Source organism: Telmatherina bonti, assembly GCF_933228915.1.
Source record: "Telmatherina bonti genome assembly, chromosome: 8".
Classification (NCBI taxonomy): Eukaryota; Metazoa; Chordata; class Actinopteri; order Atheriniformes; family Telmatherinidae; genus Telmatherina; species Telmatherina bonti.
The window spans coordinates 32,761,071-32,788,544 of NC_136626.1; the positions used below are offsets into that span (position 1 = coordinate 32,761,071).

At 39.5% G+C, this 27,474-nt stretch overlaps 2 protein-coding genes across 2 annotated transcripts; both read right to left on the reverse strand.

Moving 5' to 3' along the window:
* Positions 1-1,432: 1,432 nt before the first annotated feature.
* jade3 (jade family PHD finger 3) lies at positions 1,433-15,575 on the reverse strand. Its single transcript, XM_079244738.1, has 11 exons — positions 15,440-15,575; positions 11,472-11,531; positions 11,306-11,388; positions 9,183-9,340; positions 8,891-9,081; positions 8,574-8,785; positions 8,312-8,479; positions 8,109-8,225; positions 6,446-6,904; positions 4,941-5,058; positions 1,433-3,058 (listed from the first exon to the last, which is right to left on the reverse strand). The coding sequence occupies exons 2-11, from the start codon at positions 11,518-11,520 to the stop codon at positions 2,247-2,249; spliced, it is 2,367 nt and encodes a 788-aa protein (XP_079100864.1). The 5' UTR covers positions 11,521-11,531; positions 15,440-15,575; the 3' UTR covers positions 1,433-2,246.
* Positions 15,576-17,545: 1,970 nt separating this feature from the next.
* Positions 17,546-23,723, reverse strand: rp2 (RP2 activator of ARL3 GTPase). The gene is made up of 5 exons (XM_079244874.1): positions 23,532-23,723; positions 20,217-20,885; positions 19,619-19,733; positions 18,512-18,597; positions 17,546-18,431 (listed from the first exon to the last, which is right to left on the reverse strand). Exons 1-5 carry the CDS (start codon positions 23,694-23,696, stop codon positions 18,348-18,350), a joined length of 1,119 nt encoding a protein of 372 aa, XP_079101000.1. The 5' UTR covers positions 23,697-23,723; the 3' UTR covers positions 17,546-18,347.
* Between the last annotated feature and the right edge of the window lie 3,751 nt (positions 23,724-27,474).

Sequence of the window (27,474 nt, forward strand, 5' to 3'; positions counted from 1 at the left end):
TGTGACATGGTGCATCATCCTGCTGGAAGTTTCCATCAGAAGATGCTACACTGTGCTCATAAAGGGATGGACATGGTCAGCAGCAACACTCAGGTAGGCTGTGGGGGTGAACCCATTAAACCAGGCCCAATAGGGTGTGTGCTGGGGTAGCAGTATGACCACAAGAGACAGTAACTGGCTAATATATGTTTGTGATGGGGAGGAAGGTGGTCTCTGTGGGAGCTATACTGGGGAGGATGAGGTCTCCAATGCAGGGTATCCTGAGCAAACATCCACTGCATGCTACAGTGGCATAACAGTGGAGTAACCGTAGCAACAGGCTTTTTTCACTGCGCCGGTTCAAAAGGTCATTTACCTCATGTGCCACAAGGCTATACAACAAAGGTCTGAAGTGAACTTGTATGTAAATCTGTGCACTTTATGATTAATATTGTGAGAAATATTGACCATATTTAGTTGGTATCTTTAAATTTATTTCAAGGTACCAGTCATTATGACAGTCCCTTTGGGGATTAATAAAGTTCTACCTATTTTAATTTAAAGTCTTTTAATTCTTTAACAGTAATATTTTTTAAAATAATTTACTTTTTTTAAATGTATTTTTTTGCTTGTGTGATGTCAAATTATTGTTGTGCAAAAAGTAACCACCAGGGGAAAAAGTTACATATAGGATTGTGTGCAGTGGATTTTACCAAAGATCTTTACGAAAGATCTCAAACTATATGTTTCAAATTACACACACGTCTTTAATAGGTTAAACCATGTCACACTAGTCAGCAGCAACACTCAGGTAGGCTGTGCTGGTTAAACCATGTCATGTTGGTACTAAGGGGACCAGACTGGGACCAGAAAACCTCCCCCCCACCATTCCACCAGCAGCAGCCTGAAGCGTTGATCCTGACGGCAGGATGGATCCATGTTGTCATGATGTTTCCAGCAGATTCTGATCCTACCATGTGAATGTGGAGCTGAACTGGAGACTCATCAGACCAGCAACGTTTCTCCATCTTCTATTGTCCAGTTCTGGTGAGTCTGTGTGAATTGTAGCCTCAGTTTCCTGTTCTTACTGACAGGAGGGAACCCGGTGTGGTCTTCTGCTGCTGGAGACCATCTGCTTCCAGGATGGACGTGTTGTGTGTTCAGAGATGATGTTCTGCATATCTTGGTTGGAACCAGTACTTACTGGACTTCCTATTGTCTTTCTATCATCTCCAACCAGTCTGTCCATTCTCATCTTATTTATATTTATTCCTTTATATCCGTGTTCATATTAAGGTCATTAAATGCAGGAACTTTTTAAAACAGAAAGAAAAGTTATACAACAAAATGCATTGTTTTTTTAAATCACTAAACAAAACAAGCAAAATTCTAATAAAACAATAAGCCTTAATGAACCAGTCATGCCAGGTTGTTTTATTTATCAAACCAGGGAGAGAAGTAACAGCAAAAACTGAGAGATGAACATTTCACAGCTAACTTTCACAATTCAAAGTCTGAAAATGAAGGCTGATCATGTGATGAAAGAACTAAAGGCAATCTGACCGCATCTTCACTCATCTGTAACTCAGCTTTTCCCATCATGCACCCAGTTTAGCAACTGAAAGACACATATTGGAATGTAATCACACTACCCCCTTTCTTTCCAGTTAGGAGACAGATGTAGTGTTTTCACATGAAGTTCTGTCTCACTGGAACCAGCAAAGCTTTAAAGATCCTAAGCGTGAACCACTGCTCTACCCAAAAGGCTGCTGTTCATATCATTTGCGCTCCTATTTAACAAATGTTAAAACATCACGGTGTTGATTTCTCACGTGAGGGGGAAAGGGTCGACTGTGATGCATCATGCGCACGAAACAAAACTGATTTTACTGATAAAAAAAAGAAAAGAAAAGAAGAATTCAAATCAGGCAAGTCTTGGTAGAATATCTGGGCAAACGATCCATGTAGTGAAATAAAAGTAGAATATTTCTGGTCCAGTTAAAAATGATTTTCATCCCTATTTTATGGAAACCAGTTCAACTAAAACCTGCATAATGGGAAACATGTTTGATTGTTGACCACAAATTAAAGTAAAGCATGATAATCTCAACATGTGTTAGTGGCGTTCTTCAGATTGGACTCTCCTGCGATTGGGTCTTAGAGCACCGTTGCTACCATAGCCTGGTCCCTGATTGACATGTGTTCTAAGAGACTGTGGGGTCTGGAGGAATCGGCAGCAGCGGGACAGTGGAGCAAACTCAAAGCTGTCACCTCTGCATTGTGTGTCTGGAGCTCAGCGACTGCTTCCCTTTCCTTGGACCACCTGGCGGTGGAAGCCCAACGTGCTGCCTGCGCCTCCCTTTGGCTTCTGGCTCGGAGTCACTGAGCTCCAGGTCGGGGCAGTATCCATCACTGTCCTGGTAAGATCGCACGTTTTTCACTTTGTGCTCAGACACAGGTTTAGCCCATAGTTTATCCTTCGCTGTGCCTTTTCGGGACAGTTTTTCAGAGACCCGCAGGTCCTCTGTGGTCCGTACCAGGTTAATAGTAGCCTCTTTAAAGGACCTGCCAAAGTGCTCCATGGCAGACTTGCGAAAGCTGCTCTTGTCAAAAGCTGGCTTAGAGGTGTCCCTGTCATTTGGCGTCTGATAAGAACTGTCCTTCTGAGCTGCAGACTTCTCTAAAACACCATTAAATTTGGTCATGCATGTTCGGTCTTGGTCCGCTTTGCCATTACTGTTTGACGAATGGCCATGCAGTGCAGCATGCAAAGCTAAAGGTTTCCCGGTCGGTTTAACTGCCATCGCTGTGCTGCCTGAATGGCTTGAGGAAGACAATCGGCCATTGGAGCGCTCTTCTTTGACCCCTCGGCTGTGCAGCTGAGGTTTCCCTTGGCCCAGCCCCTCAGCAGCAAGTTCAGCAACATTCCCGCTATTGTCTGGGCAGAGCGGCCCGTTGCCAGATTTGGAACTGGGATTTCCATTTCCGGCACTTGAAGGTTTATGCATCTTCAGTTTAAGAGTAATCCTCGGAGGAGGGTGGAACAACATATTCTCTACTGGGAACGAAGCAGGAAGACCTTCGTGGAAAGAAAGGAGAACAAGGTTACCAGTGGGCTGCAGTGGCTCACACTTCTCCATAAAACGTAACCCCACACCTGTTTTTTTATTTTTCCATTCGGTTTCTAAAAGCAAAGAAACATCTAAAACCTTAAAGTCTGTGGCTCTTGATGACCAGAGTTGCTTTCCCCTCAAAGGCCGTAAACATCTCAGAAATTACATCATGATTTAAAAGTGCACCACTTAAACTTCAAAAACAGTGGGCTCATTCCCACCAGGACGGTCCAGGAGATTCGGTTCGACTGGTTGAGGAATTACAAAAATATTTACATCTTTGTTTGGTTTGCCATCACACGGCACTTTACTAAAACAAACTAAACTGAATGATGTACATCATGCAGTTGTACACTTGCTTGCAAGGTATTTTCTGAAACAACCACTGACCTACAAGCAGGAACAAAATCCAGTTTGTGGATCAGCCAGGAACCAAAACCAGTGAATGAGCTGGTTTTGGGTTTCTGTTTTTACTTTGGGATGAGAATCAGCACCTCCAAATCTGAGACCATGGTCCTCAGAATAGGGTGGATTGCCCTCTCCGGGTCAGGAGTCAGGTCCTGCCTCGAGTGGAGGAGTTTAAATATCTCGGGGTCTTGTTCACGAGTGAGGGAAGGATGGAGCGTGAGGTTGACAGACGGATCGGTGCGGCGTCTGCAGTAATGCAGGCTCTGCGCCGGTCTGTCGTGGTGAAGAAGGAGCTGAGCCAGAAGGCGAAGCTCTCAATTTACCAGTCTACCCTCACCTATGGTCATGAGCTGTGGGTCGTGACCGAAAGAACGAGATCTCGTATACAGGCGGCTGAAATGAGTTTCCTCTGCAGGGTGGCTGGGCTCTCCCTTAAGAGATAGGGTGAGGAGCTCGGTCATCCTGGAGGGGCTCAGAGTAGAGCCGCTGCTCCTCCACATCGAGAGGAACCAGTAGAGGTGGCTCGGGTATCTGGTTAGGATGCCTCCTGGACCTCCCTGGTGACCCCGGGGAAGACTCAGGACACGCTGGAGGGATTATATCTCTTGACTGGCCAGGGAATGCAGAGCAAATGTGGCTGGGGAGAGAGAAGTCTGGACTTCCCTACTTCTGTTACTGTCCCTGTGACCCAACATCAGATAAGCAGTAGAAAATGGATGCATGGATGTTTTTACTTTGGTGGTCAAATCTAATGTGGTTTTTACCAGAATCTGCCCAGTATTACCAACAGAAGAGGCAGGCAAATATGTCATGTTTATCTACGTCACTTCCTCTCTTCGGCTCCCTGAATGTTTCATTTGCTTTCACACTGTCAGCGAACCCCACCAGAGATCACGTACATGTAAACCGAGAGCCTTGGTTTTCAAGCAGACCAGAGTTCACGTCTGTACTGGAGCTGTAAGGTGTATTCACACCGTTTCAAAAGAACAATAGCATATCATACCATGCTCCAAAAAGAATCACATAGTACCGTTTGTTTTTAGTGGTGCAAACAGTGCCAGTGCGACTATGCCTTAGAAGTTTTAAAGTTTAATTTTTCTTGTTGGTTAATAGAGAATTTAAATCTCAGCTGAATAAATTCTTAAAGAAAAAGATTCATGAAACATCTTAAAAAAAAAAAAAAAAAAAAGGCAAAAAAACTTCATTCTTGACCATAGAATATAAAAACCACTACTGCTTCTTGAAAGAGTTTCTTAAAAAAAAATACATAAACCAAGGTTAAATAAGATAAAATAAAATAAAATAGAACACACCAAATTAAAAGAGAACAAAAACAAAATGAAAATAAATAAAATAAATCAAAATAAAAACTAAACTAAATCAATTAAATAAAAAAAAATAAAACAAAATAAAAAATAAAATAAAATAATTTGTGCTCACCTGCTGGCAGTTCTTGGTTCATGAGTTTAACGTGGAGGTTGAACATCTGCTCCTGAGCTTTACTCTGCAACAGTTTCAGCTTCTCCCGCCGGCTCACCATGTAACACAAGTTCCTCACCTGCATTTTTAGGAAACGTCACAATGATTTAAACAACATATAACAGTTCAGGGGTTTGATCCACAGCTTCAGATTTACAAACGGATCCAGTCAAACGCAGGAAAGAAATAACTGGTTGCATCACTGACTAGTTCCAGTTCTCCTGAAAATGTGCATTTAACTGTTTCATCCAAACAGTAATTTAATGTCCAGCTGCGCTGCAGTTTGCCTGGATGCTTACTGTATGCTTGTATGTGCATTTGTTCACTTGTGTCAGTCTACTCTGGTCAGGTTGTAAAGCAAGTTAAATTTCTTTGTACTGGGACGCCAGTTCATTGACGATAAATAAACTTCTGATTCCGAAATGGGAGCTTTGGCTGGGAGTTAGCAGGAAGCCGTAGATGTTAAACACTAGGGCTGTGATGATTTGCTTTCGTCCCGATTCGATGTGATTCCGAATTTTTTGGGTGCAAATTCGATTTAAATTGCGATTCTCACAATTCCTCAGTATTGCTGATTTTTGTTGACTAAAAACAAACAAAAAAAAATGTACAAAACTTTTTCTTTTTGCTCTTCATTTTTCTTGATTTAAATTAGGAAAAAACTACACAGTAGCCAGACCATTCTGCTGCTATAATGCCCAGGACGAAAGTAAAAAGCTCAATAAAAACAATAAAAATGACTAAAATTTTATAATGGATTATTTTATTAATTTGAAATCAATTTAACAAAAAAATTTATTTTAAAATTGTGGAGCAAAAAATCCCGATATTCGATTTTTCGAATAAATTTTCACACCCCTATGAAATCACTTATTATTATACATTTGGATTTACTTTTAAAGCCAGACCTATAATCGTATTACAGCTTGTTTCTAAGTGAATCTGTCGGCTTCAGAGCAGAAACCTTTATTAATCTTGACGTGGAGTTGCATAACAGTTTTTGGACTGACTAGAGGCTGTGATCACAACTTGTTCTTTAGAGAGTATCCCGTTGTAAATGATTTATATAATGGGTTGTTATCTGGCAGGAAAAAATCTTCTATCCGAAATGAGACTTTGTTCACACGGCAGCGGGAGTTGGGTGTCATTACATGCATCAGTTGCACCTTCTGCGCTAAATAGTCTTTCAGCCTCTGGATTTTCTCAGCTCACATGAGAAGATCAGGAATCTGATTTTGATTGTTCAAATCAAAAGACATACTGACCACTACTCACATGAGTTCAATGATTACAGAACAAATTGTGAACTTTAGCAAACTATCCGGCTGTAAGAGTCGGAGTCTGCAACACATACATCATAAACCCACTATTATAAACAAGAAATGCTGTGGACTTCCTCTGTAAGTAATAAAACAACGACTCAGCACTAAATATCTCAACACTGCAGTATTAAAAAAAGCACCCACCCGCTCCAAATCCTGTCGCAGGTGCATGAACATCCGCATGCGTGTGTGGATGCTGTCCTCCTGAGGCTGCAGCACCAGGTTCTCCTCCTCTTCTTTAGGGGGCAGCAGAGCTTTGTTAAAGTTGGATTTCCTCTTAAGCTTCCAGTACTGATAGATGAAGTCCACCAGGCGCTGGGAGAGCCCAAGGGCCTGCGCCAGCTCCTCCAGCTGGATTAGAGTGTAGAACTCCTCCTCCAGCTCCTGCAGTCTCTGTGCCCGCTGGCCTCCCTTCCCCATCTCTCCAGGGGCTTTAGAGCGAACTGGGCTCAGGCCAACCTCGCCAGATTTGCACTTGCTATGCTTGAGGCAGTAAGACTTGAACTTAACTTCGTCCCCATCATCCAGGATGGTCTTCATCTCCAGACTGTGCTCAAAGGCGCACGTTACATGGAAAGGAGTGGTGCAGTTCTTTACCGAACACTGTGAACAGAGGGGGGGGGGGGGGGGGAAGAGAGACAAGACAACACACTGAAGGACTGCAGGAAACAAATTTACCGTCTTGTTTTAAAGAAACGACTTCTGTTTCCTTATTTTCTTTTAACACTACACGAATCAGCTCTCAGGGAAAACATGATTTGTGAAGTAAAGGAACAAAATCAAGATCCTATTAGATAGTTTATGTACGTAAGCAGTCAAAGCATCTGGAAGGAGGAGATTGATTTGAAACTGAGCATTAGAATGAGGAAGAAAGGAGATTTAAGTGACTGAACATGACGTGGTTGTCGGTCTGAGTATTTTAGTGACTGCAGATCTACTGGGATTTTCACACACAACCATCTCTAGGGTTTACAGAGAATGGCCTGAAAAAGTGGCCTGAATGAGATGCAGAAAAGAGAAGAGTGTTTATTCAAAGAAATGAAAACAAATCAAAGATATATCAAGAAATGATACATGTGCGTTATAATCTGAAGAGCCTGATGAACCAAAGCATAAGTCAGAAGATTAACCCACCAATGACAAAAGAGGTAATAGTATTTACATAACTACAGCAAAAATGCATTTAGGTTCTTTCTTGTTGGTCAGTGGTTGTTTTAGGGAATTCTGTCCCCATCCTTTAAACCAGTGTTCCTCATCGCACGCGGCTCACTGACTCGACTTGCGGCTCGTGAAGCAGCCACCGGTTTTCTGAAAATGCTATCTAAACAAGTCATAATGATCCTCAACGGTGCAGTTCTCTCCACTAACAAGAGCTGCAGGGTGCTTGCAGAAACTTTGCTGTCCTAACGGCCCTAACTGACCCTGTCTGAGTTGCCAGTTTTAGCTGATTTCGGCTGCACGATCTCCGCCAAAGAGCTGCTCTGTCGGTAGCTCCGTATATATAATGAAAAAGAAACACCGACATCCTGGAGGCCTTATTGTATTTTCACCATATACTGTTGCATAAGAGGCCATTACTCCATGCAATATTTAGGATAAACATTCCTTGCTAAAAAGCTGAATGTTACTGATTTGGCAACGTAGCAGGATACGTAGCGTGGGAATGCTTTTTTTTTTGGGAGGTGGCGGCTCTCCTCTGGTCTTGGTATGTTGAGTGCAGCTCTTGTTGAATTAACAGTGAGGATCACTGCTTTAAACAATTAGTTTAATATAAATGCACCCAGTAACGACAAAGCTCCACACTCACCTGGATACAAGCGCCTGTTTTCAGTTTACACAGACTGCAGATGAGAGACCAGCGACTGGGTGGGATGTGGGAGATTTTAGTGATGGGCTCCATCCGCTCAGGACAAGCAATGCTGACCTAGACCAGAACAGGAGACACGGCAGGATGAGAGCTTACTAGCTGCAGATTGATGACGATGACGATGCGCCAAAGACGTTATGTACCTCTGGTATCCACAGGGCGCAGCTGACATGCGCCCACTTGGTGCCGGCACGTGTTGCTTTCATGGCGCCACCCTTCTGAGGACACAGAAGGCACTGTGGGTCAATCCCGAGGACACACGTCCTACAGAGCCAGTTTCCAACGGGCACTTTAACAATGCCGTAACACGCCTGTGGAGAGAGAGGCATGTCAGAACACGATGCAGTCACTAGTTTTACGATGAAATTCACGCCGACCCGCTGGCTGCACGCTGCTGATGTTTACCTGATGTACACAGATGTTGCACTTGTCGCAGAACACCATGTCGTTTCCTTCTTCGCTGTCTGGGGAGCGGCACACGTCGCAGATGACGTCTTCGTCGTATTCGATCCCCAGACCTTCCACGGTTTCGATGGCGTGCTTCATGTTGTCATGGCACTGCCTCTCCAAAGCCTCCATGGCTCGTTCCATCGTCAGCTCATCCACTGGCCCTTCTCCTGGACAACAGAAGGTCAAACCCACATGGATGTAACATCTCCCAGCTCCCGTAGTTGTCCAACATCACTGCTATAGCTCAGCGAGAACTTCACAGTGGAACATACCCATCTGGTTCAGTTCCAGGTTGAGGGCGTGCAGCCAGTAGAGGTCCATGTCATCCAGATCGTAGCGACACATGGCCTCTGCCAGCTCCTTAATGTTGACATATCCCGGTTCTGTTGATTCCTGGCTGGAACACTGGATGTACTTCCTCTGGTGGGTGTAAAGCACTTCTTTGGACTTCTCTGCCATAACTCTGAATCCAAACAACACAACCACAATCTGTCAGCACTGTGAGGATCTCTGAAATCTAAAGTTTTGACTGGTTTGAAGAGAAGGAAATCAGGACAGGTCTACCTGACTGACGGCTCAGGGATGGTGTCTGGACTTGCCAGCACCTGGACCCCTTTCTCCCATTCCTGCTTCCAGGTGTCTGCCAGCAGGTAATAGTCCTCCGGAGAGACGTGATGGGAGTCTGGCAGCTTCATGGCACTTATCAAGTCTTTTCTGAACACCTGTGGGAGAAGGAAGAGGCCGGGAGAGCGAGTGGTCAACCTCTGGTCTTGGCGTTTAAGCAACATGGAGACTAATTTCATTATCAATCTGTCAAGTGCAACTAATTATTTCTTGATCGAAGCAGTGCAGGATTTTTCTCTCTCCAAATGTCTGTCAGGATATTCTGTTTAATCCTCATCCTCGAGCGCCAGTGTCCTGCAGGATTTCCTGCCCTGCAAGTGTCTCTGCTTCAAAACACCTGATTCAGATCAGTGTGTGTTTAGCAGATATGTGCAGAGCTTGTCCGAGTCTGAGTCAGGTGTGTTGCAACAGGAACACTTGGAAAACCTGCAGGACTGAGGATCCCTGATTGAGACTTTAGCTCAACCAGGAAAATGACAATGACTTAAATGAAAAACAAACAAAGCCAGGGATTGGGTGTTTTTTTCTGAATGTGTCTGATCCGTAGTCGTACACGGTGTTGTTTGAAAGAACGACTTAGATGACGTTTCAAGATGAAGAAAAATGGGCTTATTAAGGGTTTTCTTCAGAACAAATACAGTTATCTCAAATCCTCATTTTCAATTCCTGCCCTGAGTGAAGTCTGGACTTTACTGAAATAATTTGGCCCGACTGATGTCTGAATAGTTGCCTCAATCAGAAAAAAAATTAGCGGAATTTGATCATGAAACTGGAATCTATTGTAAAACATGGAATACAGTGGCATTTGTTCATACGTAGGTGCGATGCTATCCTCAGTAATCTAGTAGTTTTCATGGTGCCTGAGCTAAATGTGAGGGAAGTTAAATCAGAGGGAGAAGATAATGTCCCTTTGCAGGCTTAATCTGTGTGATGGCGCCTGATATGTCTCCTTCAGAATTTCAGCAGAAGCCAAAAAGCTGGAAAATATATCCTAGCTGCCCTCCTCAAAGAAGAAATCCAACGTTAAGTGGCCGTAGAAATATAGAAAAGGTTGCATGTGATTGTCATTCTCAGGCTGAGAACACACTGGTTGACCAATGAGGAGGAAGCAGGAAAACGAGGATCCTCCTCCTTTATAGCTGGTTGGGAAGATGTAAATGTGACTATAATATCACCAATGAGGACCGGTCTTTTACTAAAGCAAAGTCCAAGAAGATAATTCTCCTGAAAAAAACTAAGCATAAGATTCAGGAGAGGAGAAAAGTTTTCCAGAAGCAGCAGAGCCTCGTGGGCCGTGACAATTTCTTTTGTCCCGATTCGATTCGATTCCCATTTTTTGGGTGTCGATTAGATTTAAATTATGATTCACACAATTCTTTGATATTGCTGATTTTTGTAAACTAAAAACAGAAACAAAAAAAAAAAGGAATGTACAAAACTTTTTCTGCTTGTCATCTTTCTTGATTTCAATCAGGAAAAAAACAGCAACACAGCAGCCAGACCATCATTCTGCTGCTATAATGCCCAAGAAGACGAGTAAAAAGATTAATAAAGACAATAAAAGAGGAAAAAAAAATCTTTTATAACAAATTATTTTTTTTATTTATTTGGGAAAAAATTAAATTTTTATTACCAAAAAAAATAAATAAATAAAAATCGACTTTAAAATTGTAAAGCAAAAAATCCCCATATTCGATTTGAATTCCCTAAGTTTAAGTTTGTTTTTAGAAATAATATTTTTTATATACTGAAAATTAGTGCTTCAAATAAAACTAAACATTTTACTAAACCACAATGTAGTTAATAAATAATTTAAATAGCCATCAGTGTAATATCTCGCCCAGTGATTGCTGGGTTAGGCTCAAGCTTCCCTGCGACGCTTGGTTGGACCAAGTGGTTAAGAAATTGGATGGATGAAGCAGTGAAATTTGGGTAATGATCTAAAATGAAACTTTAAAATGGAGGAATATGTGCTGCTGTGAAAATGCACTGACAATTTTTTTTTTTATAGAACACCATAAGAACAACTTTAGGCGCATATATGCACAACAAACTGCTCTTACTTCTGCCGGTTTCTTTGGGTTTGAAGCCGGCGTTCCAGGTTTGCTGCCATACTTGTTGGAGGAGCTGAAGGACGTTGAAGGACCTAAATGAAGAAAAGAAAATATAGTATGAATGAAAGAAAAATAAGTTTACCAATTTACTGAGTCTCTTAGACAAGTTACTCACTCTCATTGTCAGAACTGTCACTGCTGCTGGACGACCTTAATCGTTTCATCCTGTAACATCCTGCAGGAGAGAACACAAAGTAAAGATTGCATTTAATTACTGGCATTTTAATACTGAATAAATAGGAAAACTTCCAATTCATAATGATTAAAAAAAGCGCAAGGATATCAAAAAGAATTGTTGCTGCTCACCATAATTTTACATTAAAGAGCATGTTAGTGGAGTCCCCTGATTATATCTGATATCTGCAGCAGAAATATAAAAAAAAAAATACTGCAAATATGTCATTTTAAGCAAGTAAAACATTCGTGCTTTCGGTGTTATTTTTCATGAAAGAAAAAAAGATTAATAAAAGAAATGCTTTGGTTGAGAAAATTGGGCTTCTTCATAAAAAAAAAAAAAAGTTTCCTTACTGAGACATCCCAGCTAAAGTTGAGCCATAATAAATCAGTCATGAGCTTTAAATATGTTGTGCAGTGTTTTAAGAAAAATGGCCACTTAACCTTTTCCATTCAGGTCCGCTGCAACAGGATTTTACAAACAACCACAACAAAAAGTGCATGAACTTAAAGGACTGGACCATCACCATGTAGCAGAGAATGGAGTTTATACAGTAAGATTAATATACTAGCAGATGAAAACCTGGAACTGTCTCTAATTTATCTGCAGTTACAGGTTTTTTCATACTGAAGTGATTTTTTATGCATGACATGATAATAAAACAACTGCCAATAAACAATGTTCACTCATTCAGTTTAAAAGTTTGTTTATGAGACCCAAACATGGAATCAACGCTTCAGGCTGCTGGAATGGTGGGGGGAGATTTTCTGGTCCCACTTTGGTCCCCTTAGTACCAACATGACATGGTTTAACCAGCACAGCCTACCTGAGTCCTGCTGCTGACCATGTCCATCCCTTTATGAGCACAGTGTAGCATCTTCTGATGGAAACTTCCAGCAGGATGATGCACCATGTCACAAAGCTCACATCATCTCCACCATGACGATGAGTTCACTGTCCTCCAACGGCCTCCACAGTCACCAGATCTACATCCAGCAGAGCAGCTTTGTGATGTGGTGGAACGGGAGATTCTCATCATGACGTGGTGGAATGGGAGATTCTCATCATGACGTGGTGGAACGGGAGATTCTCATCATGACGTGGTGGAACGGGAGATTCTCATCATGACGTGGTGGAACGGGAGATTCTCATCATGACGTGGTGGAACGGGAGATTCTCATATATACACATTTCCTTTGGAGATTTTTTCTTAAAAATCAATAAAAGGTGTCACTTCTAATTGGAGTAATTTTATCTTGGATAAATGGAATTCCATTATTGCAATTCAGGTTGTCCGCTTCCAGTCCTTTAGGGCCACAATCCTGCAGGTCTTCCATGCATCCCTGCTCCAACACACCTGACTCTGACTGTGGACAACGATTTCTATCTTTCATGAGTTATGAACCAACCAGTGACTTATTCTAATAAATCAGACTGGATACAGATTTTTCACCCTTTGCACTTATGCTTCAGGTTGATGGTCTGGAATTGAAACAAGGCACTATCAGTATGAGCCCTCAGCCTGCTGAATCATTATGATGATTCGTTTAGGTTTCAAAATGTTTAGGGAGTTGAGAGCAGCCCCACATACAGCATGCTGTTTCAACAGACAGGACATGCCTCACATTCCCCATGAGTGCCGGAGGGGCAGGAGGAGGAGAAGGCCCAGAGCTAGTTCCTCTCCAGACCATAGTAAGATGGATCTGTGCCAACTGCTGGGGAAAGAAAAAATAACAAGCTGTTTGCAGCTGATTACACTGATCCACTCTGTTCCCTCAGATGTAACTACTGTTTATGTTCTCCTCTGCAACAAAAAGCACAAGGTCGAGCACCTTTGTTTTCATCTTCAAACACAGTAAATCTTCTGTCTTCAGCCAACAAAGACCCGATAGTGGTCTAAATAAAGGACACATGACAAATCCTGTCGAGATCATTAAAACTGATCTCACTGTTTCCATTCTGTCTTTTATTTATTTTAATTAGTGCAGATTTGTGGCATTTCTGCACTTTAACTACACTAAATTTAACATACATTTCTGTTATTTGGCTGTTTCAATTAAGATTAAAATAACAATTTTGGTACAAAAAAAAAAGACTAGGGATGCACCAATCCACTTTTTGGAAGTTCTGATCCGACACCGATATCTGAAATTTGAATATCTGCAGATACCGATATTTGCCGATACCAAATCGGTTTATGTGAACATTATTGTGACTATGGTTATTATTGCTGTTATAACTGTGTAAGATTTCATTAGGGTGTAATAAATGACCCATCCTTTTTGAAGTTACCTCACCAATACAAATATAACAACATTGCAGATCTAACAATTTCAACAATTTTTTTTTTTTTTTTTTTTGGGCACATTTTACCCAAATACAGCAATACATGTGCGATTTTGAAACAAAGACCTCACTTTTAGTGTAACAAAAATTGACACATTCAAGGCATTTATGTCTTTCAAAACATGTCCTAAGCATGGCATCAAACACATCGGCACTGGCTTGACTAGAGTGGTATCGGTACACTTTTATTAATACCAAGTACAAGTACACACACATAGTCTTGAGCCGATCCTGACAACGGTATAAAAAAAAAAAAAAAAGTCTTATCTGCATCAGCTTCTTATGTGTACATGATCCATCTAAGGATTTGAGTCCATCATGTTATGTTTAGGTTTAAATTTAACACATTGATCCCTAAACTATACACTGTAAGCAAGACCGGATCATCCAATGGGCATTATGGGCACGGACCCAGGGGGCCACACCCTCTCGGGGCCCATGTGTGATTCATGTAGGGCATACACCAGCAGTTTGGACATGAAACAATATGTACATAAAAGCCAAATAGTTACAACACAGTGCCTAGTGTGTTGCTGTTGGTACCACTGGCTGAGCGATGTTAGAAATGTTGTTCCACAATTCCCAATTTCGACAATGTTATGGTGTGGAAAGGGGGCCCCTGGAACACTCCGGGACCAGGGGCCTGTGCACTTTAAATCCGGCCCTGACTGTAAGGCCTAAGCAAAACACAGAAACACCATGTGACCCTTCTGAGGAAGACTACAGATGTAGTCAAAACATGTCAAGGTAAGAAAACTTTTTTCTTATCTGTCAGACAAAAAAAAAAAAAAGAAACTTGATAACCTGAGTATACAGTATAAACCTGCTAAGCCTTGTTATTATTTTTATTTAGAGATAACAAATACATAAAGGTGCTTTGGGAAAATTTACACCTAGTTGTGTGACAGCAACATGCAAACATGTAACAACTTTTTTTGTGTTTGTGATTAGATTTTAGTTTTCTCCTGTTTAATGGTAGAAGTTCCCCAAAAAACAAAGTAAATGGGAGTAAACCGACATCCTAAAACACTTGTCCTGAGTGGAAAAATACAGTGGGCTATAAAGTGGGTCTGCACGGATATGACATCACATCTTTAAAAAAAAAAAAAAAAAAAAAAAAAAAAAAAAAAAAAACTCTTAAGAGAAGCAATGACTGAACTACAATAGCCTCGAAAAAAAAAGTTGTGTCCTAATGTTATAATTACTTTCACTGAGCTACAAGTAAGATGGCACTTCTGAACAATGACTTCCATTGATTGTAAGAGTATTGGCGGCAAACACGCGCAGGCCTGCAGGAAGCTGCACCGCCACACAAAGATGTCACTTCCTAAAGCCATTATGGCGAGGACTGCTGGAGCTCAGTGGGTTTATTAAAAAGTCTGGATAATCTTCAGCTGCAACAGAGATGTTTACTTAATAGTCGCTAAAAAAAACCCAAAAAACAATAAATGTGCAGAACTGGTCCCAGGACAGCTAAGAAGCAGCAGGCCCCGAGTTGTGAATAAACCATCCAGGGTAAATCCTCGCACACTGAACACACGAGCATTTTGTTCACATCTTACCTTCACCGTCCACGTTCGGCTGTCCGCTTTATTCCTGCCACACATACGGTCACAAAGACCTTATAAAGGTAGACTTAATAAAGTAGGGGGTCTCTGTTCGCTGCTATCTGGGGGTTTTGTATCCCACCACAGTGTGTGGATCTCCAGGGCAGCAGCGGTCTATCCAACACGGCACAACAGCTCTATTGTACCGCGCCTCACACCGGGTCCTAAACCCCTCCGTTTTCCCTCCAACTAGGGTGCGCTCGATTTGCTACAGGCGTTAGCCTCCATGCATAAATAACAACCATGTTTCATTGACGAGTACGGCTGTGACGATATGTTTTTGTCCCGATTCGAATCGATTCCGATTTTTTAGGTGCCGATTCGATTTAAATTGCGATTCTCACAATTCTACATTATTGCTGATTTTAGTAGATTAAAAACAAAATAAATTTATAAAACTTTTTTTTCTTTGCTTGTCAAAGACAACAGGAAAAGGAAACAGGAAAAGACAACAGTAGCCAGATTATCATTCTGCTGCTATAATGCCCAAGAAGACACGTAAAAAGATCAATAAAAACAATAAAAATGACAAATATTTTACAATGGATTATTTTTATTTGAAAAACAAAATCAATTTTTTACCAAAAAATCCATTTTAAAATTGTGAAGCAAAAATATCCTCATTTTAAAATTTTCAATTGGATTTTCCCACCCTTAATGACTAAGCAAGCGAAATATAGGGTATTCTACATATTTTTATGTGATTTTATTTTTTTTTTTATAGGGCTGTGACGATATGCTTTTGTCTCGATTTAAATCGATTCCGATTTTTTTGGGTGCCGATTCAATTTCAATTGTGATTCTTACAATTCTACAATATTGCTGATTTTTGTAGATTAAAAACAAAATAAATGTATAAAACTTTTATTTTGCACGTCATTTTTCTTGATTTCAATTAGGAAAAAACAACACAGTTGCCAGACCATCATTCTGCTACTAAAATTCCCAAGAAGACAAGTAAATATATCAATAAAAACAATAAAAATTACAAATATTTTCATTCATTCATTCATTTTCCTAACCGCTTAATCCAATTCAGGGTTGCAGGGAAACTGGAGCCTATCCCAGCAGTATTTTGGGCGAAAGGCAGGGTACACCCTGGACAGCTCGCCAGTCCATCGCAGGGCTAACAAATATTTTAAAATAGATTATTTTTATCTATTTGAAAAAAATCTATATTTTAATAAAAAATCTATTTTAAAATTGTAAAGCAAAAAATCCAGACTATTTAAACAAATCCTGATTTTTCAATTAGATTTTACCACCCCTAATGACTAAGCAAGCAAAATATAGGATATTCCACAGATTTTAATGCGCTTTTTTAGTTTTATAAAGATAAGGGTGTGATAAAAAAAACCTGACAACTGTTTTCTTCACAAATGCTCTACAAAATTTTATGCTCAAGTACAAAAAGTATACAAATGTATATCACATGAAGTCCCTATGTATGTTATTTTTTCAAAGGCAACTGTACAAAACTGACACATCTGACTTGATTCAACTTTTTAAATAATCTTTTTTTCCCTTTTTTTTTGTCAGTGCGGGTGAAATCTAGAAGTTAAATGTGGACTAGGACGACCCGTAAGTTGAATTTTTCTTCTTCAGTGGAAGTGAATCGTGAATCACCAAGGAAGACAGAGCACTCTGAGTGAATCATGTCCAGTTAGTGAAGTAACTCAACATGATTCAAAGTACAGAAAAATGCTAAAAATATCCCAAATGTATTCCTACATTACTACCAAGATCAGTTCACTGTTCTGATAAATATCAGGTACTTATGAGACATGTAACTGTGAATGGGGATTAAATACAAATTGAGCTGTGTTTTTGCTAAAAACTTGAACTGAACTTTCAAGGCTCCGAACAAAAGAAGAACAAGTTGAGGTTACAAAGAGGAAGCAAATGCTTCCCCTTCACCCTGATGTCTGTTTCTCAATTGATCGCCTCGGTCTGTGAGTAAATGTCAACCACAAAACTAAGTGGCTGCTATGGTGACAGTAACCATGAACACAGTTTTAACTCAGGACAGTTGTTATAATGCGTTCGGCTCAAGTTTCATGCTATTTTCTTTCAGTCACGATATTCTTTCGAGTACAAAACATCACACATAATTACATTACATAAAAATGAGAGTGGATATGATTTTCTAGACATTCATTAGTATATAAAACATTGCAAAATTTCTCAAGAAATGTTCACAAGTTCTCTGTGTCAGAAAAAAGCCCCAGCAATATTACATGTTTGACAAATTTAGTGAAAACAGATCACCTAATAGGAGCTCACAGTAAGATACACTCAACCTTTCACAACCTGATTTTGGCCTAACAAATAACAGCAAAGAAATCATCACCTACACATTTCAAAATAAACATAATTAAAACAGAAAATGTCAATTATCTAAATCACATACACAAGTCTTTATAAGATTGTTTTTATATATAAAATAATCCCTCAGGCATTCTTGTGCTTTTTTTGCTCCCACTGCTTTGACAGTTTCAGACAAACAGAAAAAGAAAAGATTTTAAATAAAAATTCATTTACAGCAAAGACATACATTCACAATGCATAAAAATGACCAAAAAATACATTCATAGAAATATAAATATTCACAGCACTCTTTGCGACAAAAGTTTTAGTGGTTTACAGCAAATATTTCCGAATGATAGGTGGGATGATATTTCTCCTGGAGACTCGTTGTTCACTTCAAGGCTTCATCAAACAGTCTGTAACAATTTCCATTCCTGGGCGTTTTTATTTAAGGTCAAAATGTGGAAAATAAATCGTAATTAGCTTGAGCTGGACGGCAGGAAGAATGGTGTAAAAACTCAACCAGTTCAGGTGGACGGGGTTCACAGCTAACCGTTTACAAGCCCATCTGCATGTCAGCGAAGTTGAAGAAGCTGTCTACGTCTCGAGAGGACGTGTTTTTGTTGTCAGAGACGAAAACCTGTAGAAAAAAAGCAGAACATATTCAAGACGTGGAACGTTATAACAATCTTATAAACATATGATAAAGTGCTTGATTACCTTGGTTCCACTGAACACATCATTAGCAATGTTCTTGCAGGCTTCCACGACTCCATCGCCGTTCAGCTCAAGAGCAATGACAGGACCTTCAGTAGTGAGATATAAAAGTCACAATCCCAACTATAGAAATGCCCACAGCTAATTCATAATCCTTTCATGCTAACATACTCACAGTTGTAAAGCAGTCACTGCTTTCTACAACAATAAGGACAGAATTTTATCACGTTTCTTTTGTTTTTTTGCCTCTCCCGGAGCTAATTCAGCTGGTTTCAGCGACACGGATCAGATCCACACTGGAAAAACTATCCATCAGCTGTCTGATATATTTTTCATACCATAATAACTTATTATCTGCATGGGAATTCATGTATTGAATTAAAATGTACAGAATATAACAAGTTTATTTATACAAACTATGATTTGATCAAATTTATTTCAGTTTAGTCCATCGTCGGTCCTCAAAGACCACTGTCCGGTAGGTTTTTGATATGTCCCTGCTCCAACACACCTGGCTGACATTAGATGGATCTATTAAAGTTCTGCACAGTGACTGATTAATTTGAGTCAGGTGTGTTGGAGCAGGATTACATGGAAGCTGGACAGCTCTGGTTTAGAAAGGAAACAAGTGGAAAAAGTCAGCAGATACATAAAACCCACACTGCCAAACAAAAGCTAGTTGATTAAATACGATTTTAAAGTATCTTCATTATTATAAAAATACTTTTATTGAATCTGAATTGTATTTAAAGCATTCAAATTTCCTATTTCCTGGAGACGTATAAAGATTTTTCATTTCATATAGTTTGGACCTTGACTGACTTAAAAGCTTCTGAAAACAGTGGCAGTGTGAGACGAAGAAGCACTACCGTATGTTCCTCTTTCATATTTAAATAAAAGAAAGAAACCAAAACAAACACAAAAGGCATTATCGGTATTTTGAGACACACCTTGCTTCTGTAAAGTAAATTCCACTACCTGATACGTTCTGTCACTGAAACTTGCAAAGTTCAAACATGCAGTATCTTGAAGGTGGATGAAATTTAGTTAAATGAGATAGTACATTCAAATCTGAATTACTGAAACAATTCATAACAAAAGACAATTTGCCTTTGGTGATCCACTCCACGAGCTCTTCTGCGTTATTCTGAAATACTCTCTTCACGTCTTCAGGCCGCATGGAGACCTCTTTTGTCTGGATCAGCACAAAACCTTTGGCTGTTGCCTGCGTAAATAAAATGTAGAAATCAACTCAATATGAGCCAGCAGTGAATCATTAAGTATTTACAGAGTCTTAATTTAGAAGAAAAACTATTACAGGGCCCCTCCTGTGGTTCTGGTTTCCTGCATAGTCTCACTCGTGTTAATGCAAGAAAATATCTATACAGCTAATAGTTTAGAATGGTGGCTTAGCACTTATGTGGTAGTTTTAAAGGTAAAAAGTGTTGAAATATCAATTTAACTTGATATTTTACCTTGTAAGTTCATTAAAAATGCACTTAAAAACTATCAACATCACGGCTCATACCCTTAATGGTGCAAATAGTGTTTTAAGCTAAGTGAAAAATATTCTTATTCTATCCATTTTCATGCTTTTGCAATTATTTTGTTGGCTGGATTTTATTTAATTTTTAAATAAGCTTTATTAGTAGCTCTTTCGTATGTCTTTATCCACTTTCTTTATGTGAGTCAGTGATTTAACACTCACCTCATCAATCAGTTTGCGGGCATTTGCAGTGGTGTATTCTCCAGCGAAGAAAACAAAGAGGCAGGACTCTTCGCTGTCCTTTCGCCTCCCTCCTTTCGTCAGAGGGACAATGCTTCTTGCAGGGTCAGTAGAGATCCGGACTGACTTGAACTCAGATTCCGGGTCAGGTGCTGGAACGAAATCCAGAACTGCAGAAGTCTCTGGCAACAAGCTCCAGTTGTTCTCCCCAGACACTGGCGTGAAGTCATGGATGTTGCTCCAGTTGTTGTTGAATATACTTAGTCCAGCATCCTTAAAGTGGAAAGCCAGCTCAGGATAGAAGTACTGAAAGCAGCCAAACTTCATCCCTGTGGACGACTCAATGATGGGCTGAGTGGCGCAGCACAAGAACACCTCCATCTTTTTACAGTCCCGTGTGCGAAACTGCTGGCAGGCCACCACACACTTAATGTCTTTACAGTCTCTGAAGAAAACACTTCCCTTTATGGGTCCCAGGACAATGCGGCAGTTGACACAGTCGTCGATGGTGATGGTCGCGGAGTGGTCAAACACGTAGATGTTGCAGTTCTCGCATTCTTGAATGACAAACTGTTGTCCGTTGAGTTTTCCGGGCAGACGTCCCACCGTGACATCTTTCAGCCCTGTCAGCATGTAGTCTTTGGGGTCAACCTGTCCAAAAAACAATGGAGATTATAATAAATGTTCAAACAATTTATTTAGAGCTTCGCAAACATGTCTTATTTTTGTTGCTACCCCCACATCCAGAGGCACCAAGTTAGGAAGAATCTAAGGGGCCCAAAAAGATGTCCAAACTATATAAGAAAATCCTTAAACCTTCATTAAAAATAATAAATACTTTTTTCAATGGTTGTAATAAAATATAGCTGTAATATAAACTGATAAACCATTTATATTAAAATAACCTAGTTAGATGTATGCACTGGGATTTAACCCTTTGTAGGGCACTCAATAAAATACCTTCAAATGATCAATTTTAACCTAAAATTGTCCTTCTGGTATGAACATTAACAAAAAAAGTTTCAAGCTAAATATGAAAGGAAACAAAGTGATCAAAAATAGTCACTTGCCCCATAAAGGGTTAAACACAGCCCTAGATCTTTATTATTCCCATGAAAAGCTTTTTTTTTCTCTTTTTTTCTTTTTTTTTTTTATATATATCGGCTTGAAGCAATTGAAGCAAAAACAAAAATTTTAAATTTGCGATCAAGTGGTAGGGTCTATGCCATTGTCTTTCATAGGGCCCAAATTTCCTGCTGGCGCCCCTGCCTACATCCATACAAGAATTGGAATAATATATGATCACACATCTCCGGTTTTAGTGTCCCTTCACTGGCTTCCTGTTCAGTGTCGGATCAATTTTAAGATTGTCTTATTTGTTTTTAAGTGTCTTCACGGCCTTGCCCCTCCTTACCTGGCTGACCTGCTGCATCGCTACACACCACAGCGTGCTCTTAGATCAGCGGACCAGTTGCTTTTAACTGTCCCTGAGACACGCTGTAAATCCAGAAGGGACAGAGCCTTTTCAGTTCCAGCTCCAAAAATCTGGAACAGCCTCCCTCTGCAGGTTAGACAGGCTAACTCTCTCGCTGTTTTTAAAAGCCGTTTAAAAACACATTTTTATTCTTTGGCATTTTAGCAAGACTGAGTTGTCATCTGTGTCCTTGTATTTTATTTTTAACTGTTCTTTTTCATGTATCTCTTACTTTACCATTTTATTGTTATTTTATTTTCTTAAGCTGTTTTTGTTCACTTGCTGTTTCTGTACAGCACTTTGGTCAGCTTTATGTTGTTTTTAAAGTGCTTTATAAGTAAATATGGTACGGTATGGTATTATAGAATAATATAATTATATAAATAGATATTTTAAAGTTTCAGTCCTTAGACTTATAATATTTAACCTGGTTAACTTGCAGGTTAGTCTATCGTATTTTCAGACCACAGAGTTTTTTGTGGTATAACCACATTTTAAAAAAAAAAAAAAAAAGGACTTATAAAAGAACAAATATTGGTTACAACAAACAACAAATAAAATAAGCTTCTTAAGTTCGAAAAAGGGTTTTGGAAGAAGTTGGGCACTTATCTAGTCCAAAACCCCCTTATCAATGACACTGTAAAATTTTCACAGCATGAAAAATGTAGAAATACACATTAAATTCCATTACAATGAAACTTAAACAGTATACAGTTGTAATACACACAATAAATCATAGAATTCAACATACATTGCTTTAAAAAAATAACTATTTGCCTCATAACTTTTAATTACATCATCTTTCATCATTTGTTTAAATTTTCCTATTGATTTGACATGAATTTATTTCTTTACTACAACTGTTCATTTCAGGTGAAAAATCCCCCTTGAGTCAAAACGGAAGTTGAAGCATTGCCTGTAAGGAACAGGCCAAGTTAAAGCCACATTGTGTTGTGTAATCCGCTAATGAGATAATGCCGGTGGTTACACAGAACCAGCAGGACAGAAGAAAATCTTAACTGCGTTATCGTTATCGTCATGAAAAAGACATGAGAAACTTAAGGTCCAAAGCTGGATTTCATGGTGATATGTTTTGATGATGTGGGATGATTCTCTGTAAATTAGGGGTAGGAAAATCGAATAGAAAAATAAAAAATCAGGATTTTTTTGCTTCACAATTTAAATTTTTTTTCAAATAAATAAAGATAATCCATCATAAAATGTTTGTCATTTTTTATTATTGTTTTTATTGATCTTTTTACTCGTCTTCTTGGGCATTATAGCAGCAGAATGATGGTCTGGCTACTGTGTTGTTTTTTTCCTGATCGAAGTCAAGGAAATGAAGAAGGAAAAAAAGTTTTATACATTTATTTTGTTTTTAATCTACAAAAGTCATCAATGTCAAAGAATTGTGAGAATCGCAATTTTAATGGAATCGACTCAGAAAAAATCGGAATCGAATTGGGACGAAAGCGTATAGCGTCATAGCCCTACTGTAAATACACCGTGTTTTACTTCTGTTGTTATCATACATCTATATACAACATGTCCAATAACACTGGCATTTCTGAAGTTATTAAAGCTAGATTGTTGTTGTTCTGCTACAACAGCACTGAATAATCCCCACCGCCGGTATGTCTCTCCGGGGTAAAGGTGGAGTTTGCGGCGCTTCGGAGGAACCTGCAAGCGACCGACCGCACCTGGTAATAAGCGTACAAAGGGCCGCACGCCAAATAAACTAATTAATAACCAATTTGACTACATTAGCAGTGTTTATATTTAATAATATACCACCAAGCTTGAATGATAAAGCCACGACTCGCCTTCTCTCGCTTATCCCAGCTGTACTGCTTCGGCGCCTCGTCGGTGTTGTTGCCAAGGGGAACCGCGTTGCTTGTAGTCGTAGTTTCCACAGTCGTTGTTGTCGGTGTACGATCGTCTTTATCTGACGACTTTCTTTTGGATTTCTTCGAAAAGAAGCACCCCATTTTTTACTTCTTCTGAAGCGAGCAGGTCAGACGACAAATGCAATGCACGCGCTTACCTACGTGCACTTTGGTTGACAAGATTTTTTTTTCTTCGCTTCCCGTTTCACTCCCAAGGTTTTGCAACCAATCAGAGACTTGATGGTTGCCATAACAGCCAATCAGAGACTTTATAGTTACCATAACAGCCAATCAGAGACCTGGAAAGAGTGACGATTACGTAGAAAAGGCGTGAACATATGAGACGTTTGAAAACATGAAGAAACATGAGTTCCTCAAATCGGAAATATTTTCACTCTTTTATATGTATGCTAAATAAACACATTGATGCGCGTGAAATTATTTCCTATATTAGATAACTATAATTAATTAGTTTATTTAACCACATAAAGCCATGTTTGTGAAATAAACCAGTGTTTTATGGATGATGACGCTGAAACATCGTCTGTACTTTTAGTCTGTGGCAGTGTATAGTTACACATCGCATATACTACTTATAAGGACATACTTAAATCAAACAAAACATAACACTTCTACAAGTAGTCAGAGAGGAGCGGGGTGTTTCAATTAAAATGAAAATATGTGATTTAGCAGACTACCTTGAACGCACCATTGCTTACACAGTGGGCACACCTCTCTCGAGTGTTTTCTTATGCGCAGAAAGCTTCTTAAACATACCAGCACGTGGAAAGTATCTTATAGATTTATGTTAGATTACATAAAATCACTTAACAGAGTTTCAATGCACAGATCACATAATTTATTGTAGCGTATGTAACTGTGGAAGTTTTCGTACACGCCAATCTTATTTATTTGGGGAACTCTGATGTTTTTGTGAAGACATCATCATAACAAACAAGAAACACCATGTAACAATCCAAACACATGTAAGATTAGGACCCAACTTAAGCTACTAGGCTACTCTATTAATAGGTAATCCCCACTTCATGATGCTCTGAAATCTGGCTTTACTGTACTTCCCAGTTTCACATTGAACTCATGAATAACAACAAACATTAAAAGACACTGTTGAATCACAAAACAGTCATGGTATTGAAATAGAATTTTAAAAGGGCTCCTGAGTATGACAAAAAAAATTAGAAAAAAATTATTTGTAGAAATAAAAAAGGACATTACCGAACAAGAAACGTTGAAAACGGACCAGACTGAAATGAATGAATGTGCATAACTTCATAAGCTGTGGGACCCATTTAATTTGAATAACGTGTTGGAGCACATAAACACTAAAAACCTGCAGGGCTGTAGCCCTTGTAGGGTTGAAGTGAGTAGACCTCCTTTAGTTGTTGCATTTGGCAGAGCAAAACATGGCTGGATTAACCTGCTGTTGAACCACATCCTCCCCCACACCACTTTCACCACCATCTCACATACAGATACACTGGATAGACACAGTTTGATTCGCCTGTGTTTAATAACTTATCAAATACTTTTACTTTATTCCTGCAGGTTGTGGGTGGAATGTAGATTTCCTGCCTTAATTGGCTTTTGCCACCAGGAGTCAGTCCTAAAACACTGTAACCTCTAGACCAGAGGTATCAAACTCCAGTCCTCGAGTGCCGGTATCCGGCAGGTTTTAGTTGTTTCCCTCTTTCAACACAGCTGATTCAAATCAAATGGACCCAGCAGCTTCTTGTCAACCTAATTATGAACTTGTGAAGCGTGTTGGAGCATGGAGACAACAAAAACCTGCAGGATACCGGCTCTCGAGGACTGGAGTTTGACACCTGTGCTCTAGACTGACTGACCTCAACCCTTAATGTCATACATCGTCTCAGACAAGCACACATCACACCCTACATGGTAATTTGCTGTTGCTGGAAACTTTTTTATTTACTTGCAGCTAAGTATGTCTATGTTCAGTCATCTTTGAGAAAATGTCACGAGATGTGTGGAAGCTCTGAGTAACAAAAGAACATGGTCTGATAGACCAAAGCCCAGAGTACAGACTGATTGCATTAGAGGTGAATGTAACTGCTGGGATGTCACAGCTATCTATGCTTTTGTTATCTACCTTTTTGAAACCTTGAATTTTTTGAGAATTTTGTGACTGTATGTGTCTGTTTGAGGCCAGATGTGGGCCCACCTCTTCTAATATGTGCCGCAAAAGCTGAATAGAAGTGATGATGAGTAGCAAAAGAGGACTATACCTCTTAAATAAAGGGATTAAAAAAAAAAAGCTGGTTTGAGGAGGTGTTACCTGAAAACAGGCATGATGAGTGAGAGCCATCGAGATTTGTTGTTTCATTAACAACTGACAAGATAAAAGTGCTGCTTGTAGGGGAAAGAAATGCCACCAATAATTTGCAGGCAAATCTGCTGCCTGTCATAAAACATCCAGCAGAATTACAGGTTTATTTCACATAGCGATAAAACATTATTGCTTGGCTTAATCCCAGTCACATTGTGTTTGAGTAATATGTCAGTTAGGGACTCAGTGGGACATCTGGGGTATGCGTTGGTTGATGCACTGTTTAGTGCTGAACTATTGGTACTTTAGACCTGACTACAACAAATTATCTATTGCAAACTAATGTCACAATAATTCCTGGGTAACATGTACTGGCTTTGTGTTTCTATAGAGAAGTTTGGAATGGTATTAATCTAGAGACTGATGTTTGGTTAACAGTGTGTTGCCACCATAAATACAGTCCATGTAGTCCTTTAGTAATCTAATTATACAAATCTGCATATTGTTTGAATCCTCCTGTGACCTGTAATTATCTGCTTCACTCTTAAGTTACTCAACCTAGCCAGTGATCCAACACAAACTACACACCTTTATGTGAAATTTTCTGCCTGCATAAATGGCCAACAACCTTATGCAAAATGACTGGCTAATAATAACTGCATGCACCTGAACCACTGCAGCTGAAAGCAGAATGTGCACACGGTGACATCTCCACACTGCTGAAACCCTGTGAACTTTTTTAGATCAAACCACTGGAGGATGTGATGTTATCTCTGTGCTACTTTAGTGCCACTTTAACTAAACACATGCACATGCAGTGAATGCCAGTCTCAGTTCGTTTGGTGGAAACAAGTAGAATATGAAAGGGGATTAAGGTGTAATCTAGGGGTGCGCTGGACACTCCAAAATAAAACCTGACTGGCCTCAAGGTGCCAATCAAAGTTTTAAAACTTGAATGCTAACAAAAAGTTTGTGTAAACTGACATTTACTTTTGCAAACCTTTAATATCCAAATGCAACCGCGCAGCCCATAATGTACTCGGAGACCGTGCTTCCCATCTGTTGTCAGGTGCATATAATATGGCAGAAAGCTGCAAGTTTCTTTTCAGCATTAGAACCTAAATCCAGTAAACAGTCAAGTAAAATAAAGTTTTATTTTTGCCCACGACTTATATTAATTTGGAATATTATGACATATAAGAAGTTTTACAAAATGTGACATCACTTGAGTTGTTAAGATGAGAACGCTAACATGAAAAAAAATGCTTGTAGTGAGATAATATGCTTCATTTCTGGCTGCAGATAAAATAAAATACATTTTCAGATTTCCCCTAAGTATCTCAGGTAAGCCGTGTTCCTTTGCAGAAATTTGAACACTGTCCGCTTTACTTTTTACATAAGACAGACACTTTAGTTGCAATAAAAATTATTTTCCAAAATGTAGATCTTTTTTTTTTTTTTTTGGGTTGTATTAACATGGGCCATCCTTTCCCAGTTTATGCTCCATAGATTCCTCAAATGCAGGAAATGCTGGAACACCTGGCGATTAGTAGGAAGTTGACAGGCACTGAT

Bases quoted from the DNA above. Each gene is read 5' to 3' on its own strand.
- jade3 (XM_079244738.1), bottom strand. From the start codon at position 11,520: ATGAAACGATTAAGGTCGTCCAGCAGCAGTGACAGTTCTGACAATGAG. The intron at 9,341-11,305 runs GTAAGAGCAGTT...CTTCTCCCACAG, and splicing joins ACCCAAAGAAACCGGCAGAA to GTGTTCAGAAAAGACTTGAT. The intron at 8,786-8,890 runs GTATGTTCCACT...TCTGTTGTCCAG, and splicing joins CCTGGAACTGAACCAGATGG to GAGAAGGGCCAGTGGATGAG.
- rp2 (XM_079244874.1), bottom strand. From the start codon at position 23,696: ATGGGGTGCTTCTTTTCGAAGAAATCCAAAAGAAAGTCGTCAGATAAA. The intron at 19,734-20,216 runs GTGAGTGTTAAA...TTATTTACGCAG, and splicing joins CCCGCAAACTGATTGATGAG to GCAACAGCCAAAGGTTTTGT. The intron at 18,432-18,511 runs GTAATCAAGCAC...TTTTTTCTACAG, and splicing joins ATGTGTTCAGTGGAACCAAG to GTTTTCGTCTCTGACAACAA.